Below are 19,542 nucleotides of genomic sequence, written 5' to 3'. Positions count from 1 at the left end.
AGAAAAATAACTTTCCACAGAAAATAGAAAAATAGAAAAAAAAGTGGAAGATTTAAAATATTAAAAAGCAAAAATTCTTAGTGTGGTTCCCAACATACTCGACAAAAATTGTTCTGAATGAACAGATGAATATCGACTACATATATACCGTACATCTTACTGTTAACTTCTAAAAAGATTTATTAAAGCTTTTATGTACATTCTGAACAAGTTAAAATTAAAGATGTCTAACATGAGTTAAAATACAAATAAAGCTTGAATACAAGGAAAGTTAAATTTTATATTTGCCAGTAATTTTAATTGAAAATAACTTAATGTTAATCCATTTCCATACTGCTTCCCCCACTTTCTAGGGTCACGAGGGTTGCTGGAGTCTATCTCAGCAGACTAGTCATGAGGTGGGGAGACACTCCGGGCAGGTTTCCAGCATCGCCCTACCACATGAAAGACAAACAACCACTCCTGCACACACTGATACCTATGGAGAATTTAGAACTGACCGATCCACTTTAAGTGCATGTTTTTGGAGGCGGGAGGAAGCCGAAGAACCGGGAGAATCTCAGACAAGAGGAGAACATACAAACTCCACACAGCACATGACTCAAACCCGGAACCTTCTTGCTGTCTTGGGGCAGCAGTAGCCAAGTTCACCAAGTCTTGGACTGGGAAGCAGAAGTTGCCGGTTCAAGACTCATGTCAGCCAGAACATCTGGAGCGTGAGCTGGCAGTGGGAGGTGTGACCTCACCTCTTGAGCACCGCTGAGGCTCCCCCAAGCAAGACAAGGCACCCCCCACCCCCCAAGAATCATGAACAAAATATTTAGGATAAACATGTAAAATGTCCTGTTTAATGACAAAATATTAAAGATTAAATCTGTCAAGTCTCACAATTTAACATTATTATTTATCTTTTAAGCTAATAACTCAGTGAATGAAACACAATGAAGTTTAAAATGACTTCAGTCACACCTGGTAGATCATTTATTTTAGTTTACAACACAATCCATCTCACAAGTTTAACACTTTTTTGGTTCATGATCCACCCATTCACAAAATTTCACTGGATTCTATCAACTGTGACACTTCAGATGGAGACAAAGAAACTGCAAAGTCATGGAGTTCAGTCAGTTCAGTTTAATACGTTTACCTAAATATACAAAGAAGAGCTGTAGACGTCCTCTCACGTGGTCTTATGCATTTGGTGTTAGCGGTTCTGGAGCTTTGCTGCACGCTGGGGGTCATCAGACCTGCCCTTCCCATTGGAGGGTTTACAGACAGGTCATCACTGGTCCAGACTCACACACATCAAAGCAATGAAGACCATGTGAGAGGTCAGGGGTCAAACACAACACAGCAGCATCACAGGTACGATGGCAGATCCTTCTTTACAGCCTGAAGGGATAAATGAAGCAGCAGTTATAAGTTAGAGAGAGATGTACCGTAGTATATTTTGCGCTGCATTTCATAGCATGAACATGAAACATTAATAGCAGCAGCTTACAGTTGGATCTTCATTTGGCCCATATCTCTTCACCACAAGTCCCTCACGATTAATTAGGAACTATCAAAGGAGTCAAAATGTTAGGCCGACTCATCTCACGGAGGAAAATCAAACAAACGTTTACTGAAGAAACTTTTGATTCAGTCAAGTCTAAACGGTATTTAGAAAATTACCTTAGTGAAGTTCCATTTGATGTTACTGTGAAGAGAAGGACAAATGTAAACACGGTCAGATTTTTCCATACTCCATGCTACACAGATGTGTAGTCAGTTCAGCTTCAACAATGAACAATTACTCAAAATACAGAACTTGTAAACCCACAATCTCCTCTATTTTTCATTTTAAAGTTTAATCTGGTCCTATTTCTACCTAAACACCACGTTAAGCTGCTGCTAAATAACCACAATTGTCTCTTTCAAGAAGGGTTTCCACACAAAGCTAAAAAAACAAAAACAGCATCAGAATGATGTAATAGATACTGAAAAGAAGGTAGGATGCAATGTCACAACCCCAGAGCTTACTAAACCAAAATAGTTCCTGTTATTGTAGTTTTGTCTCCTGTCGCTTATGATTGATAGATCTATGTATTCTATTCCTGTTCTCCTGTTCTCAAGACTCAATTTTCGCACACAGTTTATTCAAACCTTTTTAATGACTGAACAGAAAACAGCAAGGACTCACTTTCCCAGGGTTCCTTTGCCTTTGGGCTGTGCTTTCATCCACTTCCACAGAGGGTGAGCGTTGTCTCCATTCACCTCGATTTTACTGAAGAGGTCAAACTCAACATTGTAACCTTTGGCAAACTCTTTGATCTCTGCTTCAGTACCTGGCTCCTGTATTATGCAAAAACAGAACACTTGGATAAGAAACACAAATTTGGAACTTAGCTAATAAAGATGTAAATAACATAAATGAACATGGTAATGCATTTAAAATATACAAATGTTAACTGGTGAAAGAAGATGAACAATCACGTGCCAATTCAAAGCTTATAAAGACTGTATCATTACCAAGGCTCAGAACATTCTTTGGAATTGAATAAAGAAACAAAAGCTGTGATTTTATCATTTTAATCTTGTTACCTGTCCTCCAAACTGGTTGCATGGAAAGCCCAGGATGCGTAAACCCTTCTCAACATAGGAAGCGTGCATTTCCTCTAGCTGAGTGTAGTTTACCTTGGTCTTTCCTCATTTAGAGGCCACATTCACAATGATGCACACATATCCTCTGGTACAGAAAAACAGAACAAACAGGAGGTTAAACTTAGAAAACATGAGTTATATCTAATTCTGTGTTCTTCCTTCAAACTCTACATATGATTCATTCTGTAGCCTTGAACATAAAACCTACTTGTATTTCTCTAGAGACACATCATCGCCATCAATATCCTTGGCAGAGAACTCGTATATTGATTTAGCGCTCTGCCAGTCTGCCGCTTGAGCACACTGTGTGGGGTTGAACAATAAAAATTGTGTAAGAATCTGTGACTGAGTAAGTCAAGGTAGAGGCTTGGCAAATGCTGAAGTCCAAAACAACAAGACAGGTGGTCAAAGGTAAGATCAAGCCCAAGACATAAAATAAAAAATACGAGTTAATGTTTTATTTCATGCCTGCACTGGCTCCCATCTACATGCTACGCGTAATAAATGAATGCGCCATTTGAGAACAAAAAGGGAAGTGGTTAGATTAATACGCAATGAATGACTAGATTGTCTAAAATTGTCTTAAAATGTCTAAAAACGACGCAATTATATGAAATAAATCGCTGAGCGTCTCATGATTGACGGCATCTTATTTGCGAATTGTCACCGATTATTAGCAACTTAATTAGCATCTATATCCCTTCTACGGATACCAAGTCTTAACGCTACATCACAGAGAGCTAATATGAATCCCGTTTACGTAATAAAGACAGATACCACTGCATTTTATTATCACAGTAAAAGAATATGAATTTTTCTAATCTGCCGTGAACGTTTTGAAGCTTCTGTTACACAAAGCTAGCTTTAGTAGCCGCATCAACATCGGACCCGTTTCATGGTTGCACTGCACTTCAAGCTACAATCCCCTACATATGACCTAAATGTTGTTGACCGTAGATACAGCAGCGCATACAAACTGTTTATAGCCAGGCTTTAAAAGATTGTGTTAAAAATGAATAAATCAATCGATAAACAAATGAGTTAACTCACCATACTTGTCACTACTCCTCTGCTGCCGACCAAACCGAGCAGTAGCGTCGGTCTCAAAAACCACATAACGGCTATTCGGAGATAGTGTTGTACGTGATCTGTTGGTCCCGCCCACTTAGACTGAGATATAATCACGCAGTGGTGCGTCAGCTATATTGGTCCGGAGAAGCCCCCCTTTTAGGCATTACAGTACAGTACTTTTTCGTAATACTGTACTGTAAAGACTTTTCTCTGATAAATGTCTTAGTACAGATAAATATATTTATCAAAACTCTAAATAAAGCTAGCGTTTCTATTTTTCTCGGACAGTCTTACTTTGTCTAATTTCATGAAGAACGTCTCATCCTTAAGACAGAAAAATAAATGGAGTCTGCCATGAATATGCAAAAAGGAAAAGATGTTTTCTCAAAGGAGAGTTTAAGAACTGATAAGTCTGCCTATAAGAAAAGTTAATCATTAAGGATAATCTGAAGCCTCATACAAAACTATAAAATACAAATCTTTATACTACCTGCAATAATTTTTACCAGAAATTTGAAATACTTTCAAACTCAGACATTTGCATTAAAAAAAATGTGGCTGCTAAAAGAAAAATTATGATTTGCATATTGTTCTGCAATATTTGAATGGACTTCACATAATCAAGTATTTAACAATAAGTACACAATTATAGAATCTATTTAAATGTTTTTAAAGTGGTTGCTGTCCGAAATGATAAACTATACTTTCTGAATTCAGACAAGTGTTCATTCTACAGTATTCTACTTAATATTATGTAAAGAGATTATTCAGGTGAAAAAGGGTCTCAATTTAGTTTATTGCTCTGTGTGCTACATGTCCAATATCTTCTTGACAAAGGAAGGGTGCACTTCGATGTAAGATTTTATATTTACCATATCTGTTTGTCTGTCTGTTTTATCCAAGTTTCTACCAAGTCTCTACTGGGAACTTCCTCAAGAACCCATACCTCAACAGATTGGGGTTTTTTTTAGGCCTTGCATTACAAACACCAATAAAATATTTAATATCCAAACAAGCCTTTTTTTTCCAGTTTTATGTCTTGCTGAGTCATGACTTGTGTGCAACACTGATGTGATATGGGTGACTCTATTTGGTTGAGATCATGATTCTGGGAAGGGTCAGCCTGGTGACATCATGGTGCACTTCAGCACTAACACCACGCATCACAGTTTATTTCACCCTCTATATAAATTTGTGGACTCTGTGATAGAACCTCTTGGGAAACGTGACACTAGGTTTCTTGCCTAGACATGTTTGTGATGTGGAAAACAGCTGCCATGGAAACACTGGAAAGCTCAGCTCACTTATACTCACTTATATATAATAAAAGACTAATGATGCACACATACCTACTCTGGAGGTTGTGTTTTCACCCGTGTTCATTTTGTTTGCTGGTTTGGCAGCAGGATCTATCAGGACAGAACCTGATCATTCATCATTATGCCTTCCTTAGGTGAATCCAGGTCGTGTGATCAGCTCAGTCCAGGGTCGGCGGAGACAATACTTCCTGGGAATCATATCGCCATGGTGACCCACTATAAATAGCACTATCAGAAAAAGCCATGTCCTTATGTGTCGTTGAAGTTTCATTTTGTCGACTTGAATCTCAAGGGCTGAATCTCAAGTGAGATTAAATATCAAGATTAAATCTCTGTCTCTACAGAGTCCAGGCTCAGACTAACCAAATGTTACTGCCTTTTCTGGAAGAAGATTTTCCACTATAGCCATGTCCATCCTTTTTGCAATGTCTACCAGCATCTGCTCCTCCAAGTTGCTTTCCTGATGCCAAACTTACCATCACTTCCTCATCAGCTTTATTTCCTTCCCCAAAATGTGCATTAAAATCTGCACCAACCACAAGACTTTCTGTCCCTGGAATGCTCCAACTAACTTCTTCTACCTCCACCCAGAACTTCTCTTTCTCCTCCAGTTCATATCCTACCCGTGGGTCATACCCATTAAATGTATTATACATAACCACCTCCATTTCAAGTTTCACTCTCAATCTGACTCTTTTCACCTCCAATACACTCTTAACTAACTCCTCTCTTAAAATGACCCCTGCTCCTCTTACCATCAACACCATGGTAAATTAATTTGAATGCTAATCCTAAATTTTCAAACTCAATGCCTTTCCACCTGCTCTCCTGCACACACTGTGCATCTATTTTCCTTCTAATCATCATGTCCCTAGCTTTTCCAGTCATAGTCCCCACATTCAATGTTGGTATTGTCAGATCTTGGGGCTTTTCTTTCTTCGTCTCTTTTTTGTCTGAGAATACACTGTCGACCTCTCCTTCGTGTTCGACCCACAGTAGTTTAAATTCTATTGAAGCCCTATAGGTTGGACGCTCATGTAAATGTAAATGTAAATGTAATAATAGTACTTCAGTGGGAAATTGTCATATTTGTATGTCAACATTTTTACTGCCAAATGCCCTTCCTGTCACAACCCTTTGTATATATCCTACAGTTGACAATAGAGTATACCCCGTTGGGCTGCATTATTTGTGCTCTTATCGTACCCTTTCCTTCGTGGGAAACCTGTAGTCTGACTGTTCTTCCAATAGAGGGCGCTGTGTGACCGTGAGACAGATTGCTCTGCAGCATCGATAACGTTTCTCAAATGGATGCATCAATAAACTTCTGTAGAGATGAAGGATAAAGAATAATTTGTAGGACACAATCGAACATGTTACTGTTGCTGTACTAAAGATATTTTACTCATACTTTTAATCAAAATCATACTTTTTTTTTGTTGTTGCCTTTTTGCTGTATTTAAAGTAGGCCAAAGACGCATTTAATTTCATTTATTCTCCAGAAAACATAATTTTTCGTCTTTGATTCGATGTATTCCCTTCTGAAAATGAATATTTGGGGAGGAAATTGGAAAAAGAGGAACCACTTAAACATGGAAATGAACCCATTATAGATTCAAGAGAAAGACTAATGGCTTTTTTATTCGCAGTTTATTTTTGCATCACCACAGATGATTCAATTCAAGGTCGAACATATGTTTTCCATACATAGAATAGGTGATGAAATGACAGCATCACTTCTCCTGCTTTGGATATCAATGCAAATCTTATATATATGCTAAAATAGGAAGTGGAAATGCTATCATACATCACACTGAAAGCTTCACATTGCCTCTTTGTGGAACTTTAGCATAAAACTGTATTTTTAAGCATGACATGAAAGAAGAAGACGGATTAAGGCGATGTGACGTCTCAGCGTGACATCTCATTTATCTCCATCACACTGGAAGAGCATTTGTAGAAGAAGTAATGCTTCATTTCTTTTCAATGGCTTTTGAGACGACAGTGTGGAGCAACAGTTTTAGGTGCAATGACACCCCATTATCAGGTCTGTGCACGGGGACTTGACCAAAGCAACTTGCTGTCCTGCTTTTCACTGTCTGGATCACAAGGCCAAATGGATGCCTGGGATAATTAAAGGGATGCTGTCTGTGATCTCACTGTTAGTGGAAGCAGTGGGTCGCCTGCCCTTTTACATGAACACATACAAACTGGCAGGCACAGTGAGTGTGCTCAGATGATGTGGAGGTCACGTCTTCTGAGGGATGAGAATTTTAATTAGATTTTCCACAAAACAGAATGTGCCACAGGTTTCCATCTGAAACGTCACTTCAAAGCCCCTAATTAAACACCTCACATACGGCCAATTAAAACTCCTATCAGGCGTGTGTGTGTGTGTATGTTTACAGGTTTGTATGTGTGTGTGTGTGTGTGCAGGAGAAGGGGGGAAGATGCTGTAATTATCGCTGCTTTGTCTGTCATCAGTTTGTGTATCTAAAAAACAACTGAACAATTGCTGAGTGTTATTTTTCCCCACTCAGCTGTACTGACATAAAGTTATTTAACCAACCCAACTCAGAACTGCTCAGAAACAGACGTTCACTTCTTAATAATCTGTTGAGAAGCAAAGAAAAATAAATCAAATCCAGGCTGTGAGGAAGTGTCAGACTTCAGCACCTGTTACATCTTATATGAGCATGTATGTGTGTGTGTGTGTGTGTGTGTGTATGTGTGTGCGTGTGTGTATTGAAGGTACATTTGTATGTGTAATAAGCTGAAAAGATGAAATCTCAAACCGCTGCTCAGCCCTAAAACTTCCCATCAACAATCAGACGGCTTCATATCACTTGAAAAGCCAATAAAGGAGAAGTTTGTTTGCTGGTTTGTTTGTGCACCACAGCTCCCCGGTTGTGATTTGATGAATTGCTCTCCTCTGACTCAGAACTGGGCAACAGGCCAACAGCTATTAGGTCAAATATTTGAGCATCTCTTTGTGGATGCTGCAGGCATCTGGATGGAGAAGCTGGATATGAGTGATTAAGAATAGAACGAGTTTAAAGACTCCAAGAATTCAACAGGAGACCAAAATGGAGAAAGCAGCACGAAGTGTTTTGTCGTTTTGGTTTTTTAAAAAATTTATTTCGCAGATATTTACTCCATACAGCTGCTGCAGCGCGCATGCGCAAATGATTCCTATTTTAAAGAGCGGAAAAAATAACCACGAACGCGTCTCACGGTAATGAACGCGGGGGACCAAACGCAATTTTATTGTTTATCCGCTTTGCTCCTCATTTTGCTTTTTTTTCATCAGATGGAGGCGCAGCAGCGCACCACTTCACCCCCCCCTCCCCGCCCCCTCCAAAAAGATGAGAAATGGAGTTGGTAGGGGAAAATAAGCAGCCTATAATGAATAAAAACAGACACAACAGCGAACCTTGTTAACTATGTTTCATATTCAAGAAGAAAGAAGATGAGGAAAAAAAATAACAACAGTTGCCTAGAAACAACCTCTGCTGAACCTGACTCCCCCAACAGCCAACCCCCAACCCCCCCACCCCACGACAAACACACGCTGAGCTCCGAGCACCGAGGGAGATAGGATCAGATGCTCAGAGAAAAAGTTAGGGTTATCTGTTCCTAAGCAACAAGTTGGCTGTTTTCGTGCCTTCAACCGCATCTCCGTCGGCTCCGTTGGAGATTAATAGTTATACACAGAAATGAAAACTTCAGCTGTTCGCTCAGAAGTATTTCAAAGTTAAATTTTTCTCAGTTAAGATCGTTTATCTTCCATTTCGAGACGAACGCGCTGCGTGACGGTTCGGATTCCTCGTCGGATTGAGGCGCTCATTACTCGCCCGCAGATAAATTCTCCATGTCACATTAAAGGATGTCTTTTTTTTAAATTTTATTTGTATTTGTTTTTTAAAAACTTGAAATATTGGAGAATCCAATCCCGAAGGTCCCCTTGTATTTCCGTTATTTTCCATGGGTAGTAAATGGAAATGAAAGCGGTGTGACCTCACGGCATCCTCGAGAGGCATATGGACGCAGTTTTAATTAAGATCCAGATCTACCTCCACCACAATCTAGAGTGTTTCAGAACGTGTAACGAGAGCAGTGTAGTGGAAACAGATGGAAACCTATATTTGCATTGGCAGAGAGTCTTTTACATTTAACCCTCTCACTCTGAGGGGCTTGGTTGGCAAGGCAACAGATTCTGCAGTCTGTTTCCCATGACTGCGTCTCAATAGTCCAGATCTCCCTTCATCCTTCATTCTTCCTTGAGTGAACACAAGTTTAAAGCTTCCATGTTCTGCTGACGTGACGCTGACAGGCCCTCTGAACGTCCATCACATCCTGAGAAATTTCATTCCCGCGCTTTCAATCCTCAGCCTGAAGTAAATATTCAATCAAATGGATGGAGTGGATGGAGGATGCTTGATATCAATCGGAAGATTGTCAATTTTGTCTAGTTTTACTCAAGACTGGAACAAAATGTTTCAATCATACCAGAAAAATGAACCGAACTTTAGAGAAGTTGCAAAAACTAAAAGACAGATTCATTTGTGAAGTGTTTTAATATATGAGGTGTCATATAGGAATAAATACCAAACAGCAAAGGGACACGTTATTTAAAGGAAAGGATAGACATGTTCTATTGTGTTGATTCATTTTCATGCTGTAGAACAAGTTAGTGTGGATCTTTTTAAATCTATGCACCGCAGTAGAGTGAAAATAAAAATTGCATTCAGCAACAGCATCCCTAGAGTTACAACAAAGAAAATAAAATCTGTTCAAGAAACTTTTCAGCTGAAACCAAAAAGTGCTCGGGTACGTCTAGGGGGGGAAGGCAGGCACAGCTCATTAAACATTTAGTACGGTTTTGGGAAGGAGCCGGCGCCGAGCAGCAGGCGACGGGACACTTTAAACAAGAGGTGAACGTAGGAATGAAATTGCATGACAAAAATACCACAGGGATGTTGTTTTTGTTGTAGAGCCTCCACACAGACGCAGGTTGAAATTGCTGGCACTTGAATACATTCTGGAGCAGCTTCCTGTGAACGCAGCCCTTTGCTGTGAGCTTCATGTGAGGTCAAAGGTCACTGTTGCTGCTTGAAGAGCATCACTGATTATGTTTTTTTGTTTACTTTGAAAAAGGTTCATTCCAACCTGATGATCTTTACATTGGAGAAAAAAATGCTGAATCAGGTGAAATGGCTCTTCTGGCTTCATCTCAGAGCAAAACCTCACGTTAGCATTTGTGGGTTTAAGTTGAGATGGTTTCCAGTGGGGAGGAGGTTATGATTGCATGGCACAGAAAAAAATCTGATATGAACAAAAAAAAAAAGTCACCAAAGTTTCTTTTATGCTTTTAATTCAACATGATTGTAATATTTCAGAGTTACCACCAGTCTGAGAGCTGTTTCCTCTTTGTGTTTACGTCCCTGATAGAATGAAGTGAAGATTATATAAAACATCACCATAATAAGTCCCCATGAAGTTAATTAAATGCAAAAGTCCTGGAAGGAAAAAAGAAAGAAAGAAACAAACCGATGAGGATTTATTTCGGTGATGAAGATGATCCAGAGGATCCTGCAAAGCTCATTTACAGGAGGAGCAGTTTCAACATTAATCAGAGAAAATACTTGCACTTATGTGCAAATGTGTTACCATGGCTAGCAATTGATTTAAAAAGAAACAACACACATACGGAGGCTCATACATGGGTTTTTCAGATTGATAATAAGATCAATATCAAAACTGCGATGCCATCTAAATAGAAATTTTAATGCCTTTATGTAGGTATGTGCATGGATAAAACAATTGAGATGAAACACGGTCATCAGCAAGCGACAGCAGGCTTTTTTATGTGCAGAAGCTCCGTCAGTGCACAGGAAGGAAGAGCGGAATCAATAGTTTCATGTGACTCTCGAAAATAAAGTTGACAAACCTATTTCACCAAATCACAAAGTATTTATTTAAATGTCATAAAAAGACAATCAGATACTTGTATTTGAGCGGCGGACTGGTGGGTTGAAGAGAAGATATGGAAGATATGTTGGTTTCTATTTCTGAATGGTGGTGAATATAAAGTCTTGTTGCCAATTTTGAAATATTGATCATCAACGTGAGAGGCTGGAGACCCTCTGGAGGAGGACTACTTGTACCATGGCCTCTTATTAACATTGACTGCAACACAGCAGCAATTTGTCCGAACGACACGATGTCAAATGAAGAATCTAATGTAGAATTTTGTTTTCTGTGTGTTTTCAGCATGAAACACTTCTGCTTTAGTACAAAATATTCTTCTGTAACAGAGGAACCCGAGCTGGGTTTGACTCTCATTACTGCCTTCTAAAAAGTTGAGCTCAGGTCAAAACTCATCTGATTGGCGTATCGGTGGATACAACACGACTCACGCTCGCCGTGTGAAAGTTTCAGTGTAGCTGAAACAAATTCCAGGAGAACAGCTGGAAAATCCACTTCAAGCAGCAGAAGCTGCATCTTTTTTCCCCTGAAAGAATAAACGAACACAACCACTCGACAAAGACTTTTGTGTTCTCAGCGGATCGAGTACAGCAGGTTTCAAAAGGCGGACATGAGTCATGCCGGACAAATAAAGACCAGAATGCCCCAGCTGGAAAAGCACTCGTTGGGATTTAAGTCATTTTAGACTATAAAGACTCGTGATGCGCCGCTGCTGGTCACAGCAGCGCACCTCCACTCCTCCAAATGTGATGAGTGCATCAACAATATCACAGAGAGAAGAATAGAAGGCCAAAGTCCACGTGTTGTAAGACTGACCACCGCTTCTCCTTTCTCTCTCCCTCCATCATAATTGCCCCTTGTCTGTTTTTATCTCTTCCTCTGCATCCATCTTTTCTTCTATCTTCTCCCTCCCCCATCCCACTTTCCCTGCGAGCGGTCCGCACCCCGCTGTTTCCTGTCTTTCCGTCAGGCAAATTAAATTATTTTTTTCTTTAATGGTTCCTCCTCACCTGCACAAGAGTCGCATGTGTACAAGTACAAAAACATGTGCTCAAATAAAGCTTTCATGAAGGCTTTGTGCCAGGAAGCGCTCCTTGCATGCTACAACACAGAGCTCCTCTTGTGTTCACGTTCCCTTACATGGATTTCAAAATGCCAGTGGAAATTCGTTTAGTGAAAAATAGTTTCACTTGAAATAGACTGAGATATTTTCTGTCGTATGGCGGAAACAGGCCCACCGCCGAGAGGACGAGCAGGATTTACAACAATATTTCGGAAAGCCACTAAAACATAAGTCCTAATCAAAAATATGCAGATCGATTTAAGTCTGTATGAGGAAAAAAATGATTGATGGGTTGTTATTGGTTCATTTGAGGACCTCTAAGGACGAGGATGAAATGAACAGAATGTTAAGATCACACAGTTCAAATCTTCTAGTTTCTCCAGATAGACGTTTCTGATATATAGGTTAGCTGGGGGAAGGTAAGCCAGATAAATCCCATCTGAACTCACCCTCTTTGTTAGTTCTGAGGACCTTTTAAGATATCCCAGAAGGAATTAACTCGGTAAATATCAGAGAGACCTCCGAGACTCTCTCTGCGAGACTCTCAATCGTATTTTTATAGGTTTGTGATGTCGACGTTCCAAAGCTCGTCCTTCACGCCACCAGAAACTGGTGGTTAAAACCTTAGAATGTAGAGGCAGTACGAGAGAAATGAAGCATTGTTTGCATCATTTGTGAGAGTAACCTGTAGGGATTACAAAAACATCAAAGAACAGAAGAATCTCTCATAATTCATCATCAAAAAGAACGTTTTTATGTTTAAGCTGTAATAACTTCATTCTTTTCATGTATAAAAAAGACAATAAAAAAGCCAAACAACATCAAACTGCAGTGAACATGCAGAACAGATTTTTACAGTTCAGCTTATTAAAGTACAGAATATTATTGTTAATAAATGTTCATGAAGCAGAGCAATAATATTAAAAACAATGAAGACATTTCCACATTATAAGGTGCACCTAAAAGCCTTTAATTTTCTCAAAAACCAACAGTGCGCCTTATAATGCAATGGGCTTTATAATCCAGTGCGCCTTATTTATTAAGGCAGTTTTAAAATAGGCCATTCATTGAAAATGAGTTCTCAGATGAGTTCTCAGCTCTAAACTGTAACCTTAACCCCCACAATGTTGCCTATCTGTTCAGCAGCCCACACAGAATACACAAGTCTGAGCTGCACCCCCTCCCCCCACGGTTACCAGCTATTTCAGGTGTCAACTACATTTGCGAATCAAATGTAGCATGCCAGGCTTTTGAAATTTGAGAAAAGGTTGCAGAGTTATTAATCCAATCCAGTGGATGCATAATGCAACCACAGCCACTACAGTGGTTTCTATTAAATGCGCCTTCTAATGTTGTGCGACCAATTCTAGTAAAAAACAGTCTTAAAATAGGCCATTCATTCAAGGTGCGCATTATAATCAGATGCGCCTTATATTTGGATGTGCCCGTTAATCCAGTGTGTTTTATAATCCAGTGTGCCTTATATATGATTTTTTTTAAATAGGCCAGTCATTGAAGGCCTTATAGTCCAGTGCACCTTATAGTGCGGAAAATACTGTAACTGTTAACCTATAGAGTCCACTGTGTCTGACGTCAAATAAAATAAATCATCACATTAACCTTCAAATTACAAAGAGAAACAACAGCTTTTCGTTGTGGATGAAAATCCTTATAAAACAAAATACCAGTAGAATTATAGAATTAAAAAGCTGTGAAATAAAGCAGTTCATTAATTTAAAAAAATTAAAACAATTTTCAGTAAAATTGTGTTTTGTTTTTTTTAACAGTAAACAAATCTTGTGCTCACATTTTGCCTGATTTTAGACGTGTTTTCGTCTTGAGACATGTGAGAATAAAAGATAATAAATCTGTTCTGGAACTGGAGCTCTGGGGGGTCACGCAGAAGAATGGCTCTTGGGTCGGCGATCACAATAAGACAATATTTCTGTTGCTCTCATGCTTTTTTTTATTGTGATTCATCTGAAAGCTGTTCCTTGCGCTTCAGCTGAAGTTGGACTGAAATAAGGACAGCTGCAAAAGCTGTTAGATGCTCACCGCCAAGAAATGTGAGTAATTACACACTCCTGTGGCAGTGAAGCATAACCAACTAAGGAGGCATATATTTGCCTGCTATAAATACAGTTTGATTGAAGGGATAATTGTTTAGCAGGGAGCTTCAAGGCACTAATCAAAGAAATACAAATACATTATTCCACAGTACTGCCAGACTTAGAGGTGTTTTAATCAATCCATCTGAATTCCACACCCACATTTCCTTTATGTGAACGTCCACAGCTGACATTCTATAAAGGACCGGTGGATGGATGGAGCTCTTGACAGGTGGAGGTGTCAGGTGTGAGCAGACGAGGCAGATTCAGGCTGTTTCCCATCCATCCTCTTGGACACATGTGTCAAACTCAAGGCCCGGGGGCCAAATGTGGCCATCCACATCAGTTTATGTGGCCCTTAAGAGCATGCAAGGTCCAAGTCCTCAAAAATAAAAATGGGGCAAAAATGTGCTTTGACCTAAAAACACATTTAACACAATGCAGTAATTAAGCCCATTTGAACTTTGACAAAAAATAAAGTTGACATTCTAATTTGTGTTTGATGTTATTTTTCTTTATTCTCTTGGATAGTCTGATCCTCGATTGATGGATTTATGTAAGTTTCATAACCTGACAAATGAAAAGGATTTATGTTATAAAAGAGAAACAAGCAAACATGTTTGTAATGTTTATAACTTGAATAAGCAATATATTCAGAGTTATTTAACATTAAGACGGAGTTACATTTAATTCACATTACATTGAGTTACATTTAGTTACATTTATAAGTTATATCTGGCCCTTTGAGGACAGCCATTATGCTCACGTGCAGAAAGACACCCATTGAAATGAAACCGTAACAATGGCTTTCTAACAACGCCCATGTTCACCGGCATCTCCTTCCAGCTCGCTGGAGGGTGGTCGCTCTCAAACTGTCGTTTGTGGGAGTGTTAAAATCCCAAATAAGCTGCGGCCATGTGGCGCGAAGTGACCAAGAAAACTGAACTTTATTATTTGAAAGACTCAACAAAGCAGCAGGGGCCACGGCGGGCCTGTTTATCAGTGTGTAGGCTTGTTCTTATAAGTCACCAATAATGGCTGCATGATGATTCATGTAAAAACCAAGGTCGGGTGCCATCAGAAGCAGACAGCCGGTGGAGGGTCTGCCAAGCTGCTGCAGTTCTATTCTATTGTTTCACAAAGCTTTTCACCTCCATTGATTCTCCTTCTCTTTTCCCATAATAATAAGACATTTCACTCGGTTACATCACACATCTCACGTTGGTTTGACACGCCGTGTTTCACAGCAGAGGAAACTTTGGACTTTTGGGTTGGATGGGGTCAGGTTGGGAGATGATTCCCAGAAAATGTGAATGAATATGATTTGAAGATGATGAGAAATGGTTTATTCTAGCTACAATTGTGATTAAAAAATAGATGTGAACTATATTTAAAAATTATACCATGCATGTAAAACATATCAGAATAAGCTTAAAATGTATAATTTTGCTAAATATTTTCAGATTCTGAACATTTATAGTTTGATTCTAGTTTTTCATGCCTGGTAAAATAAAAAGAAATCCACAATCCACATTTGCATCCCTCAGAATTGATTCGTGTTTTCTTGGCGCCTCTTCCCTTCGTGGTTTCCAGCAGCACCGCTTCTTTTTTTTTGGTTTCTTTCTCCCCTGAGGAATCTTTCAGAAAGGATGCACAAATAAGAACATTAAGAACTCAAAGCGCAGACGAACGACTCCGTTAACACTGAGTGTAAATGAACCTGAGCTCTCTTCACTGCAGCACAAATACGCTTCTGTTTGTACGCATCCACTGTTAGCATGGATCATCAGCTGATGCTAACTGTCTGGGGGGGTGATATTATCATGGGAGCATTTCCTCGTGTATGTCCTTGGTTCACGGACACAATGTGTTGCACGTCTGTTGTCTTCTTACCTGAATGCTGACATAAATTGATGAAAGGTCTGTCAACTGTCTTCTTATTGTTGAGGTTTATCAATAAGGCCTTCAGGTAGAGGTGTGGGCTCTCTGAGTGCTTTTCAATCACACAAATAATGGATTTTAACACTGGCATTTGATGAAAAGAAATACTCTGCACTTCAAGATGTCATGACACATTGACATTTCCCATACAGACACATATAATGATATATTTCTTAACTGAACCTGACTGATTATCTCTAGAATTCCCCTCATTTTAATTCTGAAACATAATTTTGAAGAACGACGTGTTATAATAATGTCATTTTCACCCAACCGTATCCGTATATAACCTCCAGTTAAGGCTGCAGGGCGGCGGAGAGACTTCTAGCTCCTGCTGTTACCTTCACTGCTTCCATCCATCCTATGAATACAAGCAATCAGCCACATTCTCATGGTGAAACAGGGCAATGAGTCATCCACGTGTCCCCTTGTTAAACCTCATGTGCTGGTCGTACTGTGGTGAAAAGACACGTTTATGTCGAGGAGGCTGAAGGGTTCTTCTTTCGCTGAGAGCTTTGGCTTCCAGCCTTTTCTTGATCCTCCCTCTGCGTCGACACTGAGAAACCCATTCCGAGACCGCGGGATGCTGGAGTAGAGATACAATTAAAAAATGAGTCGTGATGGAACAATTTCCTGTGAAATACGAAAGCAAAGGCTCGCTGTGACGTTGCAGACAACCTGCCGCCACCTTTGGTTCGGCAGCAGGGCGCCGACAGAGGTGTCAGCAACGTGTTACCCTTCAGAACGTCTGTTTTTTTGTTGTTCTTTTTTTTCATTCCTCTGACGTAGAAGCTAAATTCTGACTGATGACTAACATGTTTTTACTTTTTTTATCGACTGCAATCTTCTACCTGAATAGAATGAAAGGTCAAGCAGTTCTTGCCCCTTCGCACATGGACACGACTCAAGAGAGAGGAGGCCACGCGTCCTGCTGTAGTTTCCAACAAGTATTGACATCTGCTGATTTTGGAACTAATCAGGCTTCTCTTGTTTGTCATAATTTCTTCGTCAATGTATTTGATTTTGGCAATTAACCCGTGTTTATCTTCCCGTCAGAAGTGTACAGTGTAAAAGCCTTCCATTTGGTCATTCTTCTTTTCTCCGTCTGACGCCGTTCCTCACCAGCACATTGTTGAAGGGACTCATCATCGTCTTCGTCGTGCCGCTGCCGCCGCTGACAGATTTGACTGCCACATACTTGTCGAAATGCCAACCAGTCACCAGAGACAGAGGGAGCAGCGAGAGCATGAATGCGGGCGGAGGAGATCCGCAGTAGCGACTTGAAGGATTTTTGTCTCAACTGTCAAACACGACGTCTTCGTCAAGCAGGGCTTCATTGAATCATCATCGCTTCTCGCGGTGAAAAGTAAATTATCAGATAAGTGAGTGACAGAGGAGGGAAAATAAATGAAGATGTTGTAATTCCTTTAACTCCTGTCAGGGTAGAACTGGACTTTAACTCTCCAACCACTAACAGATCTATGCAGACGATAATTTCGTTTTTCTTCCAGATCAAAATGACTAAAAAGTTTACAAGATGTGAAAATGATCCTTAGATTATTAATGTTGCCTCTCTCAGCGGGATCTGTCAGGAAAGATTGCAGTCTTTTAATTATTTTGACGGAATATTTGCGCAACAAGCCTCCCCTTATGGAAACTGAACTCCTCTGAGTTTTTCGTCTGACCCTCTGCGTTTGACATTTCCCTCCTGGCGTAATTCCCAATACATATTTTTTCAAAAAGCGTATCGAAGAGTTTATTATCATAGTAGAATAAAGGAAACTATTTACAGCTCATCATTCGGAGGAGGGGACACGATGACCCACTTCTTTTATTCTATTGTCCTATTCTGGTGTTGACTAACTGTTTTTACAGATGGTGGAGGTCTTCTCTTCACTTTGGACATACTCCACCTGGTCCTGTCTTCACCCCCTCTCCATCTGCCTCCATCTTTATTGTGTTTGCTTCGCTCGCATGGCGGCTTCTTGGTTTTGTTTGTGTTCATGCGTAACGGCGCTCCAACACATTTACAGTCGTGTTCTTTGAACACTAATGCTGAGGAGCAAAGATTTGCTTCGTCTGCACTTGTTCGATGCGTATGCTTGATGTTTGTTTACCTCCGTGCACGGCACCCTCCCCCCCACCCCCACAACAGATGGGTTGGTTTGTCTCTGAGCCATGAAAGAGGATCTCGTCAAAGCTCAGCAACAGTGTTCTTTACTCATTGAGACGCTATGTTTAAAAGCCAGATCTCCACGTGTGCAGAATCACTTCAAAAAATTAAATTATATTGTTTATGAGTTGAATTCTGGGATTAATTTTACTGTACATAATCCAACTGTACATATGGAGCTGCTGTCTGATGTTTATCAAGTGCCTTTGCTCCGATGTGACGTCATAAGAGAACAAACTTTATGTTTTTTATGTTTGACCCCAACTGGAAAGTCAGAATATGACAGGTGGAAAAGAAAATCTATCAAACGTTAATAAGAAATAAGAAAATGTCTACGTTAGTCAAATCAAATCTGTTTTCAGCATTAATTAAAAAAAAAGAAAGAAAAGAAAACCTCGAGGAGGTGTGTTCTTAAAGAGTAGGTGGAGGTCATGCTCTTTATTTTGCATTATTAACTAGCTGGAATCAATCTTCACACGAGGAATCCCTCCATGTCAAAAGGGCTACGAGATGCAACAGCAGCAGGGAATCCACCCATCCATCCATCTATGCATCCATCTATTCATCCATCCATCCATCCATCCATCTATTTCTAATCCTTTACTGGGTCGCAGAGGGGCAGAGCGTCTATCCTACCTGACATTTCATACAGCGGCTGAATGAATGCCAAACAAATCCCAACCAGCTGTTCAATTCTCAGCTACCGCCTTCAACAAACTGGAGTCAAACCCACAACCATTGTGCATCTTCCTCCTAGACTACTATGAGTGATAAACTCAGATTTTGTGGAGAAAATGCCTCAATTCTAGCGGAATGATATGAGAAAGAAATGTTCATAAAAGGTAGTTAAGTCTAGAAATAAGTCACAGTTTTAAAAGAAGATAATTAGTCTCATGTGTTTCAGATCTAATATATGAAATCTTGGCAAATAAAGAACAATTTGCTGTAAAGTAATCATAAAAAAATATAATGAGAAGAAGACAAATCCTTAAGAAAGGAGGTAGCTCGATCACACGCATGTGATGTGTTCCATAGCATGGTAACACATTTAATTAATCAGGGGGGGGGTGATATTGACGCATGTACCAGTTTTCCTGGGAACCTGTCTAACAGTTGTGGAGCTAATTCTGCTTTTTGAACATCTTTGACACCAAGCGACAGAACTGGGATGCGACAGCAGTCAGAACAAAGACCAGGAGAGGCTGCAGAGGAAATCTCCTACATTTCTCCAAAGGT

At 39.9% G+C, this 19,542-nt stretch overlaps 1 protein-coding gene across 1 annotated transcript; it reads right to left on the bottom strand.

The window, feature by feature from the left end:
• Window positions 1-920: 920 nt before the first annotated feature.
• On the bottom strand, window positions 921-3,818 carry LOC137611999 (phospholipid hydroperoxide glutathione peroxidase-like). Its single transcript, XM_068340280.1, has 7 exons — window positions 3,694-3,818; window positions 2,852-2,946; window positions 2,584-2,728; window positions 2,183-2,334; window positions 1,675-1,699; window positions 1,502-1,561; window positions 921-1,392 (listed from the first exon to the last, which is right to left on the bottom strand). The coding sequence occupies exons 1-7, from the start codon at window positions 3,757-3,759 to the stop codon at window positions 1,360-1,362; spliced, it is 576 nt and encodes a 191-aa protein (XP_068196381.1). The 5' UTR covers window positions 3,760-3,818; the 3' UTR covers window positions 921-1,359.
• Window positions 3,819-19,542: the final 15,724 nt, after the last annotated feature.

This window comes from Antennarius striatus, chromosome 18, assembly GCF_040054535.1.
Source record: "Antennarius striatus isolate MH-2024 chromosome 18, ASM4005453v1, whole genome shotgun sequence".
NCBI classification, from domain to species: domain Eukaryota; kingdom Metazoa; phylum Chordata; class Actinopteri; order Lophiiformes; family Antennariidae; genus Antennarius; species Antennarius striatus.
This window is presented reverse-complemented; position numbering and strand designations above follow the sequence as displayed.